A 13,644-nucleotide genomic window follows, 5' to 3' on the forward strand; every position below is an offset into this window, starting at 1 on the left:
TGCGTCATAAAGGTCTTGACAAGAGCTGTAGAACCACATTTATCACACATGCAATTGGCCTGCGAGCAAATTTTTACTGCTTACACAGAGAGATCCGTACCCTAGACTTTACCCCATGTTAATGCTAGTGTACTGTGTGCAGTTAAAAGGCACAGCCACTAGCTCCTGGGACCTGGAGGTCCTCTCAGGTGGAGAAAGGGATAGAAGGGAAGGAGGAAAGGACATTATCATCGGCAATGCAAAAAAAAACTAATCATCCTTGTGCATTAGCTTCACGCTTTTCCTGCGGGTGGTCTTACATGGTCTGTTGCTCTACACAAGTACAGATCCAGTGACTGCACCGTGACTGAGGGAAGGCCACTGACTTTCATTTGGGGCAGCTGCAAATAGTCCTCGAATAGTCCTCGCAAGTACCCTGGGTATTGAGAGCCTGGCATCAGACTGGATTGTCTCAACATGGTTGGCAGTAATTTGGGTGGCTGAGAGACAACAGCAAGGGCACTGACAGAGCAGCAGCGGTGGGCACATTACTGGCGTGATCCGCAGAGTGGACCCCATTTGTGCATCACGGTGCCGTTGCTGCTGTTGTGGGGCAGACCCTCCAGAATCCTTGCCATCCAAGCAATTCCTACAGGAGCACGGATTGCTGGCCTGCTGAGAGAGCCTGCCTGCTTGGTTGAGCGCTGTGATTTACATCCACGTGGGCAGCATGTCACAGGTTGTGAGCCTCATGCCAGCAGCCATGATCTTTGCCTGCATCCATTGCAGCATCGATATTGGAGACCTCTGTTTCAACTGCCGTGGAATCTGAGACAGCAGGCGGTTGTGCTCACACGTGCTGCCATGGAGGTGCTCATCACTTCCATGGCGAAACAGATAGATAGTCTCCAGGCTCTGCATGATGACCTATGCCACGATGCAACTAGACACCTGCTCTTTTCTAGCCAGTGACTGTCGGCTAGTTGGCACTCCTGCCAATGAAGGTCTCACTGTAACCTTTTCCTGTGGTTCACTTCTGCAGTGCCTTTGTCTGATTCGCTGCAGCAGGGCTGATGTGAACCCTCGCCCTCCTGCGTAAGCTCACCCATCTAATGTCCTGGTCGCTATCCACCCATGCCCTGTCATTTACAACCTGCAGAGCCTGTCTCTGAACTGCCTGCTAACATTTGTACAGTGCCACTCTCTTTCTTACAGCTCTCATCCTCCTTTCACCCTTCCACTCGCCTCTATAGGGGCCATAAGACCATCAGTTCATGGAATCATAGAATCCCTACAGTGTGGAAACAGGCCCTTCGGCCCAACAAGTCCACACCGACCCTCTGAGCATCCCACCCAGACCCATCCCTCATAACCCACCTAATCTACACATCCCTGAACACTACGGGCAATTTAGCATGGCCAATCCACCTAGCCTGCACATCTTTGGGCTCTGGGAGGGAACTGGAGCACCCGGAGGAAATGCATGCAGACACAGGGAGAATGTGCAAACTCCACACAGACAGTCACCCGAGGGTGGAATCAAACCCAGGTCCCTGGTGCTGTGGCGCAGCAGTGCTAACCACTGAGCCACTGTGCTGCCCTTCTTAAGTTCTTGACTGTCTAAAAGAATATGTGGAGAGCGGGCTGAGAGGTACTGTTGTGGATGGTGGTGGGGTAGCAATAAAGAGGAGATCAGAAAACCCACAGTCACTCTGTCTCCTGTTTCCATGTCATGGAGCCATTTGCGATGAAGGTGAGAAGTGAGCGGGGCAGATTGTTAGACAGCATCTTAACAGCATCCGAGATGGCCTCTGCTGCATATGATACCACTGCCTTCAGAGCCCTGCTGTCGCTGATCCAAAGAGCCGCCACCTCCAAGGCATTGATGGAATGCATTCATCCTGGACCTCTGGTTTTCCTGCTTGTGGCGCCTGCTCCTGTAGTAGAGAGCAGACTACCTTCAACTGAGTGAGACTTCTTGCATGCTGCCTGACACAGTTGGGTGGTTGATGAAATTTAGAGGCAATAAGAGGCGTGTACCTTCAAAGATGTGTGTGGATGAGGTGCAGTGCAAGGACGTTCGGGTGTGACCCGAGTGTTGCTGGGTGAGTGATGTGCACTGTGAGAGGTCTGCATTGGGTCGGGGATGGGGGTGCTGGTGGGGAAGTAATGGCAGTGCAGCATGTAACCTGCTGGTAGATACTGGGTGTCCCCTTCATCCCTTGATGTGACATAGCTTTGCTGTCCAGAAACTTGCAGTGCTTTGCGGCAACATCTCCTTTCTAGGGTGTGCAGCTTTGAATAGAAATATCTGCAGAATGTTACCTGGCACTCTGTGGAATGTACAGAGAAGATCTGGACCAAAATGCACACCGAGAATGTGTGGGATGTAGGCCTACTGATATCACAATTTTGAGAAAAAAAATAGAGCAATTTTCTGTTTCAAATTGGCATGGGCATACCACAAACTGGAGCCTTTACACAGTTGTATTTTTTGTGCTCATATGACTTTATCCTATAAGAACTGAAATCCAACTGTAATTTAATACTTTGTTCCAACTTTGAGTCACTCACTGTCACCTTAACAATGATGAGATCATAAGAAATAGGAAGAGGAGCTGGCCATTCAACACAATCAACCCTTGCTTTGCCTTTCAATAAGTTAATGGCTGATCTGATGGAAGCTTTAATTCCAGGTTTTCCATCTGTCCCTTTTGAATCCTCTATAGTTCGAAAGCTGTTTAGTTCAGACTTGAGCTCTTATTTAGAAACTGTGCTCCTTGCTTCTAGATTCTCCCCCATAAAGTCCAACATCGATCCTGTCAAATCTTACATGTTTTAATAAGGTCAATCACTTATTCTTCTAAACTCGATTTTAGATCCAGCCAGCTCAACTTTTCGTCATCCCGGGAATCAGCCTTATCAGCCTTCTCTAAATGGCTTACAATGCAAGTATATCCCTCTTTAAGACGACCAACACTGTGTACGGTACTGTAGTGTATGGTCTCACCAATGCTCTGTATATTTGTAACAATTTTGCTCTACTGCCAAATTCCATTCCCCTTGCAATAATGACAAACATTCTATTTGACTTCCTAATTATGTTTCACATCTGAATGCTAACCTTTTGTGATTCATATACCAGGATTCCCAGATCCCTTTGTCCATTTCAATAATATCCTGCTCTTCTACTCTTTGTGCACAACAAGTAACCTTGTGTTACCATACGGCTTCACAATTAATTTGCTACTCTGCAATCTGGCTCAAGTTCTGTTTATTTACCTGTAAGTCTAAATAGTGATTGGCAGTGAGCAATTAAAGGAGATGTTGTTGCATTCACACCTGATCTATGCATCATCCAACACTGTCACAATTAAACATCGCAATGGGGAGCTGGAACTCAAATATAGCACATGCCTGATTTTCTGCCAAAACATAGGAAGTGGTTGGAAAATCTAGCACTGTGTCAGGGCAAAAGCTACTTTGAAACACTTGCATGGAAATCCACACATCTGCTGAAATGGAGCTTGAACCTGACGCCCCTTAGCTGTTCCAAGTTCCTCTGCTCTTCGGTATTTGTGAGTTTAAGTTGCTGTTCAGCATCTGGAAGCCAGCCTGAATAGTGCCTTTTTATTTTTCCTGACAGTACATTGCCAAAATGCTAAGTGGAGTTCAACAAGGCCTTCTCTCAGCAGAGAGGGACCACTCTCTCCGTGACTCCCTTGTACGCTCCACACTCCCCTCCAGCCCCACCACACCCGGCACTTTTCCCTGCAACCTCAGGAAGTGCTACACCTGCCCCTACAACTCCCCCCTCACCCCCATCCTAGGCCCCAAGAAGACTTCCCACATCAAGCAGATGTTCACCTGCACATCTGCTAATGTGGTATACTGCATCCACTGTTCTCGTTGTGGCCTCCTCTACATTGGGGAAACCACGCGGAGGCTCGGGGACTGCTTTGCGGAACACCTACGCTCGGTTCGCACTAAACAACTGCACCTCCCAGTCGCGAACCATTTCAACTCCCCCTCCCATTCCTCAGACGACATGTCCATCCTGGGCCTCCTGCAGTGCCACAACGATGCCACCCGAAGGTTGCAGGAACAGCACCTTATATTTTGCTTGGGAACCCTGCAGCCCAATGGTATCAATGTGGACTTTACAAGCTTCAAAATCTCCCCTCCCCCTACCGCATCCCAAAACCAGCGCAGCTTGTCCCTGCCTCCCTAACCTGTCCTTCCTCCCACCTATCCCCATCTCCTCCCTACTAGCCTCATCCCGCCCCCTTGACCTGTCCGTCCTCCCTGGACTGACCTATCCCTTCCCTAACTCCCCACCTACACTTACCTTTACTGGCTCCATCCCCGCCTCTTTGACCTGTCTGTCTCCTCTCCACCTATCTTCTCCTCTATCCATCTTCTATCCGCCTCCCCCTATTTCCCTATTTATTTCAGAACCACCTTCCCCTCCCCCATTTCTGAAGAAGGGTCTAGGCCCGAAACGTCAGCTTTCCTGCTCCTCTGATGCTGCTTGGCCTGCTGTGTTCATCCAGCTCTACACCTTGTTATCTCAGATTCTCCAGCATCTGCAGTTCCTACTACCTTCTCTCAGCATTGCCTACCTCTATTACATTTATACAGAAAACACCAAAATGTTTCAGATGATTAGCTGTAATGAGTAGAATTATAGCCATCCAGGAGTAAAAAAGCATTCCAATCAATTTTTATTATTTGTACAAATTTCAGTCTAGTTTCCCAATTGTCTTGAAGGTGAAGGTTCAGTTGCCAACATACAACACATCACCATTATTGAAAAGAGTAGGTGGGAGAAGAATATAAATCTAAAGTTGGTAGTTCAGCCAAATGATTGTTGATACATTTGCACTTTTTGCTTGAAAGTTTCTTGCATGTTGCTTATTCACTTCTCTTATTAAAACAGCTCCCACTGCCTGTGATTTGCAATCGATCTGCCCAGTGGAACTTCATCAGCTGATAGCACTTGCTTCCTCTGCGGAGTTTATGTCCTGTAGACATTTACAATGCAGATGTAAATGTCAATGTTTTGATGTTGGTCACGTCCTAGTCCTAAAGTGATTGAAACAGGGTGGAATTTCTTTTGTGTATGCAATCAAGATACCAGACTGGAAATTACAGTCATTTTGCCAATGTATGTACTCAAATTTTCTGACATGCATTCTAAAATCGTGTAACTAAGGAGCAACCTGCACAATCAAATGGAACTTGAAGAAAACACCAGACAGACAACATATATCACCTGTGGGAAAATCTGCAATTCATGCTAATTAGGCACATTGACAGACATATAGTCATAAACGTTTTTAGATTATGTTCCTGATGCATTAATAGAAGCAGATAATACAAGATCGTTCTTAGCAAGGAGAAATAAAATTTACTTCAAGAGCAACAAAACATAAAAAACATGGCTCTTTCCTGCTGCAGTTAAAATTCTGAGCTGAATTTTACGCAATTTTGAATCAACATCCTGCACAGACTTTACCTGAATTTGACCCATTTTGATGAGAGAAAATGCATCCGTGCAAAGATCAATAAATTAGTTTAAACAATGAGGACATTTTTGTCATGTTTATTGATGTTTTTATTTTCAGACATTTCCCCTTGCCGTTGGTTGAAATGTAAAGAAGGTACCCCCCTCCGCCCCCCCTCCCCCTCACAATGAGTATTTCTTGGTAAATAATGAAACAAAAGTCATCTATAACTTTTGTCACATTATGGTAATACATTGCGCAGCACAGCATGCCATCAATTACACTAGGCTGTGCTCTGAATCAATAAAACAGCATTACTAACCTCATCAGTAAAAATCAAAAATGAGTTTAGGATAATTCTCTGCAACCAGCTTGTAAGCATTGCAATGCAGCTGTAAAAGGGGTTGCAATATTCTAATTGGAGATTTGTAAGTTTGACCTTCTCACTGGGCATGTGGGATATACAAAAATCCCTGTAAGTATATATCAATAACACTGCTAAACGTTCACAGAACTTGATCACCATCTTCTGGTAGAAGGGAAGTATTGGGACACTTTGTGAAACAACATGGTGACTTCACTTTCTAATCAGTTACATGTTTTTGCAAGAATTCTATTATCCTGTAATATGTTTTTTATCATTTGCAAATGTTTTTCTTGTTTTCAGTTTAATTACCGATGATAATCTTCATTCCTGTGCGTAATATTTCTTGTCCCTCTTAACCACCCACCATTCTGCCTGGTATGTTCATTCTCTTCCTCGTTTAGTTCTCGTAGTCTCCAGTTCCAACACATACTATTCTCATGTAAAGAACTGTGAACCTCCATGCCTCCCTCAACATATGCTTCCGCCTACAATCTATTCATTTCTCAATCACTAAGCCTTGATCTGCTTGTGTGTTCTCTGCTTGTTTTAAATTCATAGTGGACCTGCGTGCTGGACAAAGCGTTCTTACATTATAAACCTTGGTCTTTCTAACCCTAACATTTTGTAGAGGTTATCACACTTTCCTATCATCCCTGTGGGTCATCAGGGAGATGGGGCAAATAGCCTATCATTTCTCCAGAGATTGTTTTGATTACCAGCAGCCTCAAAGTTACACAATTAAATCGGGGCACCCCCCCACTGAAGTCAGGGGCTGTACATTTAAAATGAAATGTTAACTTGCCAGTGCCCTGGATTCTTTTTTTTAAATGGACTTCAGCCAATTATCCCATGGGTTTCGCTGTTGTTTTTGTATCTAGCTAAATGAGTTCTCTGGTTTGTAGGCCAGTTGGCACTTGAACATTAGTTAATAAAATTCTAGATCCTTTTGAGAACAATGCATATGTTATTCTTTAAAGCGTATCGAGTATCAAAGATCCAGCATCAAGCCACGTGTCAGAAGCCAGTTGCTCACATTCTGCCTGCTTGGAAAATATTTAGAATTGACTTTAAAACATTGTTTAACTATTTATTGAGATAATTTGGAACTCCTAAAAGGAAAATTGCTTCATGGTGGAACTATCTTTTGTGTTGAATCTGTTGCCTGGAATAGAGGCAACTGTTAGGCTGAAAGTGCCTAATGGGTTCTTTAAGGTCTGATCAAAATGAATACAAGAAGACGTGCACTTTAATATAAAGTAAATTAACCCTTAACAATTAACTTTTAATGATCTGGTTTGGAGAGATCATTTTTGAGCTAATACAAATAAGCATATATATGTATATAACATATATAAAAGCCTGTACTGAGGTGATCACAATATGTAAAGGAAGAATGACAAAGGACCAGAGAGAGGAGGAGGAAAAGTACTAGAGATCTGTGGGTGATTTGATCAATGCTGCTGAGGACAGTCTACACTGCCACCTAATACTTTATGAGGTGTTATATCATCTTTGCGCCATTAGCTGAATATAAAAGCATACAAAATAGAAGTTGGGATAGGCCATTCAGTCCATCAAGCTTATTATGCCATTCCATAAGATCATAGCTGAACTCCACTTTACTCCATTTTCCTGTCTGTGCCCTACCATTCCCCCACTCCCATCAACTCCTTTGTCAATCAATAACGTATCCATCTCAGCCTTGAATACATGCAATAACCCAGTCTCCATTGCTGTTTGTGGAAGAGAATTCCAAACATTAACAAACCTCCAAGAGAAGAGCATTTACCCTTGTCAAGAACAGATGATGGCCCAGTGGTACTATCACTGGGCTGTTGATCCTGAGAGCTAGGTAATGTGCTGGGGATCCGGATTTGAATCCCTCCACAGCAGATGGTGGAATTTGAATTCAATAAAAAGTCTAGAATCAAGAGTCTAAATTATCAGGAAAAGCCCACCTGGTTCATTAATATCCTTTAGGGAAGGAAACTATGATCCTTACCTGGTCTGGCCTACATGTGACTCCAGACCCACAGCAACGTAGTTAAATCTTAACAATTATGGATGGGCAATAAATGCTGGTGTAGCTGGTGACGCATTCGTCCTGTGAACGAATTTTTAAAAAATTGTTTCCATAAGGTCACATCTCATTTGTCAAAACGCCAAGGGACATCAGCCAGGTGAACATTCTCTAACCTGCTTTCAATGCAAGTAAAGTGACTATAATTGTGCACAATATTGTAGATGCAGCCTTACCAGGGTACTGTAAAGTTATACTTCCCTCCTATTCCATCCCACTTGCAATAAAGGCCAACATTTTGTCTTCCTGCATTCTTGCTGTACCTGCATGTTAATCTTTTGTGATTCATGTACAAAGATCCCTTTGCAACATGGGCAAACTGCAGTCTTTCTCCAATTAAATAATAATCTGCCTTTCTATTCTTCCTGCCAAATGGATGACATCACATTTTACCTCATTATACTCTATCTTCAAAGTTTTACCCACAGGCTTAATGGATCTACTTCCCTTTGTGAGCTCCTCACAACTTGCTTTCCTACCAATCTTTGTATTGTCACCCAATTTGGCTACAGTGTATTTGATGCCTTCATTCAAGTTCATCCGTTATTGAGGCCAAGTGGGTAGGGATCAGGTAAGTGATACACCATTCAGTGTAGGTCAGGGTGAGCAAGAGAAATCAGGTCTAGGGAGGGTGGGTATAGGGCCTAGGGCAGATTATGGATATGGGGAATAGGAGAGTCAGGTCTAGCTGCAGAAGGGGAGCAGGGGAAATATGGGAGATTGGCGGGGAAGGGGCAGTCGGCATCTTTGTGATCTGGGCCAGAATAAGGTGGGGGGCATTGGGTGTCCAGGGCATATTTGGGTCAGGATCCAATGGGTGTAAGTGATCTGGGAAGGTGTGGTTGGAGGTTTGCGAGCTTAGTATTGGGTCAGTTGAGTAATTTCTCAGGAGTTAGGCTATGTGTTTAATACTGTACCTTTCCTGAGTAACTGTTTACTTAATTTCATCAGAATCCTCCAGTTTAAATGTAGACTTTCAGAGGGTTCCAGGTGGAGAGGAATTGCTGAGCGGAATGTTCAATTTCCGAGGCAGTTCTTTCAGAGCCTGCTCCAGTTGGGGATCCCGCAGAGTCTCCGTGTGCAACTCCCATCTACATTCGAATAATGACCATCCGCACAGCAGATTCTGGACCAGTATGCTCAACTGTAACTGCTAATCTGGGGAAGTGACAGTTCAGCCAACTAGCTAAATCAATGTACAGTTCTTGTAATTTTGTCCTGGTTATGTCATAAAAGCTGTGTGTTTATTCTTTCATGGGAATCAAGAAGCACCTGGACGACTACAAAAAAGGAAGGGTGTATAGCGATATGGATCCTATAGGTGAAGACAGCTTTAGTATGGAAGAGCAAAAAGAGCACAGGCTAGGAGGACCGAAGGGCCTGTTCTGTGCTGTGTTGTCCTTTGTTCTGGAATTTAAAATGGTAGAGAGTGGGTGGCATAAATGGATGAAGAGATGAAGAACCAAACAGGGAGGGGCTGGGAAAGGATTAGGTAAAGTGGTAAGATCGGATAAAATTTAACCATGAGGTAGGTAAGGAAAAAGAAGGGATTTTTAAAAAAGTCTGGTGCTTTTTCATTTGGACATCGATAAGAGATAGGGCATTATCATTGCTTGTGTCTGTAACTCTTTGTCAAGAAGCATTGCTGCTAAAGTTTACACAATTGGTTTCAAATGCATGCCTGTATACTTTTCAGGATTGTAAATACTGGGTCACTGGATTGGTTTTACAACCATGTGAGGTCTCGTTTCAAAAGTTTTGGAAGTGCAAAGGTGATGCAGTCTTTATGCAGAAGACTTCAATCCGGAGAAAAGCACTCCCTACGAAACTTAGGTATGCAATTTCCTTCTTTCCAGTTGTGTTGTTACTGACTTTTTAACCTAAGGTTACACTCTAAGTGCCTGAAAATATGTAATTTCTAATTAAGAGAAGTGGTGATACGTTGAATGCGCCAAGGTTACACAGGAGCTGCTGTGAAGATAAGACACATGCGCGTGAATACACACACACACACACAGACACAGACACTCTGTCCACCCTCTCCCAATCCATCTCCCGTATTAGTTGTACGTGTATTGAGGGAGAGCTTTTCCAAAGGCAGATACAGAGAAGGTAGGCTCAGGAGGGGAGGGGTTGACCCCCTCATGGCAGTCTGATACAGAAGGTAAAGTCGCACGGGGTCGGAGCTGAGCTTACAAGATGGATAAAAAAACTGGCTCGGTCTTAGAAGAGAGAGGGTAGCAGTGGAAGGATGCATTTCTGAATGGAGGGCTGTGACTAGTGGCGTTCCTCAGGGATCAGTGTTGAGACCTTTGCTATTTGTAATATATATAAATAATTTGGAGGAAAATATAACTGGTTTGATTAGTAAGTTTGCGGATGACACAAAGGGTGGTGGAATTGCAGATAGCAATGAGGACCATCAGAGGATACAGCAGAATATAGATCGGTTGGTGACTTGGGCAGAGAGATGGCCGATGGAGTTTAATCTGGAAAAATGTGAGGTAAAGCATTTTGGAAGGTCTAATCCAGGCGGAAAATATACAGTAAATGGCAGAACCCTTTACAGTACTGATAGGCAGAGGGATCTGGGTGTACAGGTACACAGGTCACTGAAAGTGGCAACGCAGCTGGAGAAGGTAGTCAACAAGGCATACGGCATGCTTACCTTCATCGGCCGGGGCACTGAGTTTAAAAATTGCCAGGTAATGTTGCAGCTTTATAGAACCTTAGTCAGGCTGCATTTGGAATACGGTGTTCAATTCTGGTTGCCACACTAACAGAAGGATATGGTGGCTTTAGAGAGGGTACAGAAAAGATTTAACAGAATGTTGCCTGGTATGGAGGGCATTAGCTATGAAGGGAGGTTGGAGAAACTTGGATTGTTCTCACTGGAACAATGGAGGTTGAGGGGCTACCTGATAGAGGTCTGCAAGATTATGAAGGGCATGGACAGAGTGTTAGAGTCAGTTACAAGGGGGCATAAGTTTAAGGTACGAGCGGTAAGGTTTAAAGGTGATATACGAGGCATGTTTTATTACACAGAGAGTGGTGGGTGCATGGTACTCGCTGCTGGGGGAGGTAGTGGAAGCAGGTACAATAGGGACTTTTAAAGGGAGTCTAGACAAATACATGGGAATAGAGGGATACGGTCCCTGGAAGGGTAGGGAGTTTTAGTTGTGATGGGCAGCATGTCAGTGCAGGTTTGGAGGGCCAAAGAGCCTTTTCCTGTGCTGTAATTTTCTTTGTTCTTTGTTTTTTGGGTAGTAGGATGTTATTGGGAAGAGCAATAGAAGGAAGTGAACAAAACAGCCTTACATACGATTGATACAGTGGGACGAGCAAAGCGTCTTGAGCTGAAAAGTTGATCAGGAACATGGGTTGGGGACATTAGAATAGCTGAATTTGGAGCAGAAGTAGGCTGTTTGGAAAGCTTGAGCCTGCTCTTTCATTTGATAAGATCACAACTGATCTTATTGTAGTCTCAACTGTACTTGCTCCTTGCTATCTCCTGTCCCTTATAACTCCCTTGTCAATAAAGAATTTATCTAACTCAGCCTTAAGAAATATTCAATGATTGCCACTATTACTCTGGAAAGAGAATCCCACAGACTATTAACTCTGAGTGAAAATAAATTATCCTCATTTTTGCCCCAAATGGAATCCCCTTATTTTTAAACTATGTCCTCAAGTTCCAGTCTCTCTCATAATGGTAATCATCTTCTCAGCATTCACCATGTCAAGTCACCACTGGATTTTATATACCTCTCATTCTTCTAAACGTAAATGATTACCCAACTTGTTGAACTTCTCTTCATAAGTCCTTTGTCTAAGGAATTAGTCAAGCAAACTTTCTATGGACTGTTTCTACTCATTTACTTTTTTTTCAAATTGGGAATGAAATTGTACTCAGTACTCCAGATGTCCTCTTACCAATGTCCTGTAGTAAAACAACCTATTTTTACATTCTATTCCTCTTAAATAAATGATTGCATTCAATTTGCTTTCTTAATCACTTGCTGTGCCTACTTACTAATGTTTTGTGATTAGGGGTGGCACACAGCACCAGGGACCCAGGTTTGATGCTACCCTCGGGCGAATGTCTGTGTGGAGTTTGCACATTCTCCCCATGCCTGTGTGGGTTTCTGCCGGGTGCTCCGCTTTCCTCCCACAGTCCAAAGATGTTCAGGCTAGGTGGGTAAGCCATGGGAAATACAGGGTTACAGGGATAGAGAAGGAGGGTGGGATGAGGTGGATGTTCTTTAGAGGGTCAATGTGGACTTAATGGGCCTGTAGGGATTCTCTATACACAGTACCAAGTTCTCTCTTTATCACCCTGTTCTGAAATCTATTTTCATTTAACAATATTTTGTTTTTCATTTTTCTTACCAGAGTGGACAAGTTTGTATTTTCCCACATTATACTCAATTGGCAAATTTTTAGCCCACTCACTTAACTTATCCATTTGCAGACTCCTTATGTCCTCTGCTTCACATACTTTCCTATCCATCTTTGTGTCAACAGCAAATTTAACAACCATATACTCATCTCTTCATCCAAGTCATTGACATTGATTATAAATAATGGAGGCCCAAGATATATTCCTGTGCCATTCTGGCAGTTGAATCTTGCCAAGCCGAAAAATTAATATATCTCTACTCTGTACTTCCTGTCAGCAAACCAATCTCTCTTCATTCTAATCTGTTATCCCCAGCACCATGAGCTCGCATTATATGGAGTCAACTTTCATTTTTCATTTTATTAAATTTCACAAATCAAAGTGTACCACATCTGTAAGTCCCCTTTTATCTAGTCTGCTAGTTACTTGCATAAAGAACTTTAGTAAATGAGCTAAACATGACTTCCCTTTCACAAAACCTTGTTAATTTTGCTTGGTTGCATTAAGATTTCTGAAGAGTCCTGTTATAAACTCCTTAGCAATAGCATCGCATTTTCTTGTGACAGATGTTAGATTAACTAGCCTGTCCTGCTCTCCACCTCACTAAGCATCTTTAATAGAAGAGTCACATTTGCCAATTTCCAATCTTTTTGAACCTTTCCAGAATCTGTGGAATTTTGGAACATTGTAACCAATCTATCTACCAGTTCTACAATCCTTCTTTTAAAAGACAACTGGACGAAGTCCACCAGGTCCTGCTGACTTGTCAGCCTTTAGTTCTAATAGTTTTCCCAGTACATTTTCCTTGTGATTGTTTTACGTTTATTGTGCCCTTTAACCTCTTTATTTACATGCATTTGAAGAATGGCTTTCCTGTCTTCTACAGTGAAGACAAGACACAAAATATCTGTTCAACATTTTTGTGGCTGCTGAGGGGATACAGCCACTCCTTCCAGTCCCAGCTGCCCCTTCTCATTGTGACTCCCATCCCTGGACACTGTCCCACCCAGTCCCCTTTCCCCACGAAATTGCTCACCTTGCTCCTAGATTCTCTGGCGTACTAATCTATCCGCAGCTAATGTACCCTCCAATGTAGTGCTAAGGGCAGAAGCTGCTGGCTTCTGTTTGGTTGGAAGCATCTTGTGGGTAGGACTTCCATGCCTGTTGTCCTAATTCCAGCAGAAGACCCTCCAGTGTCCTTGGAACTGCCTCATTGGTGAACAGTCTGGCAAGACTGTCTTAGAAGATGCATGATGAGCATCTGTCCAGCTTTGAAGCCACCAGCAGAAGATTCTGCCCTTGTTATCTAGAG

The 13,644-nt window shown here is 43.5% G+C and overlaps 2 protein-coding genes across 6 annotated transcripts in view; one reads left to right on the forward strand and one right to left on the reverse strand.

Moving 5' to 3' along the window:
- Window positions 1–13,644, reverse strand: part of LOC109937504 (collagen alpha-3(VI) chain-like) — a 747,545-nt gene that overhangs the window by 578,849 nt on the left and 155,052 nt on the right. The window lies entirely within an intron of this gene.
- The window catches only part of LOC109916566 (melanophilin-like), a 123,790-nt gene that overhangs the window by 40,055 nt on the left and 70,091 nt on the right, over window positions 1–13,644 (forward strand). For all 5 annotated transcript variants that reach the window (XM_048599157.1, XM_048599153.1, XM_048599155.1 and 2 more), the window contains exon 5: window positions 9,630–9,766. In XM_048599157.1, the coding sequence (XP_048455114.1) occupies window positions 9,630–9,766 (137 nt within the window). The remainder of the gene's footprint in view (window positions 1–9,629; window positions 9,767–13,644) is intronic.

Source organism: Rhincodon typus, chromosome 7, assembly GCF_021869965.1.
Source record: "Rhincodon typus isolate 14 chromosome 7, sRhiTyp1.1, whole genome shotgun sequence".
Taxonomy (NCBI): Eukaryota; Metazoa; Chordata; class Chondrichthyes; order Orectolobiformes; family Rhincodontidae; genus Rhincodon; species Rhincodon typus.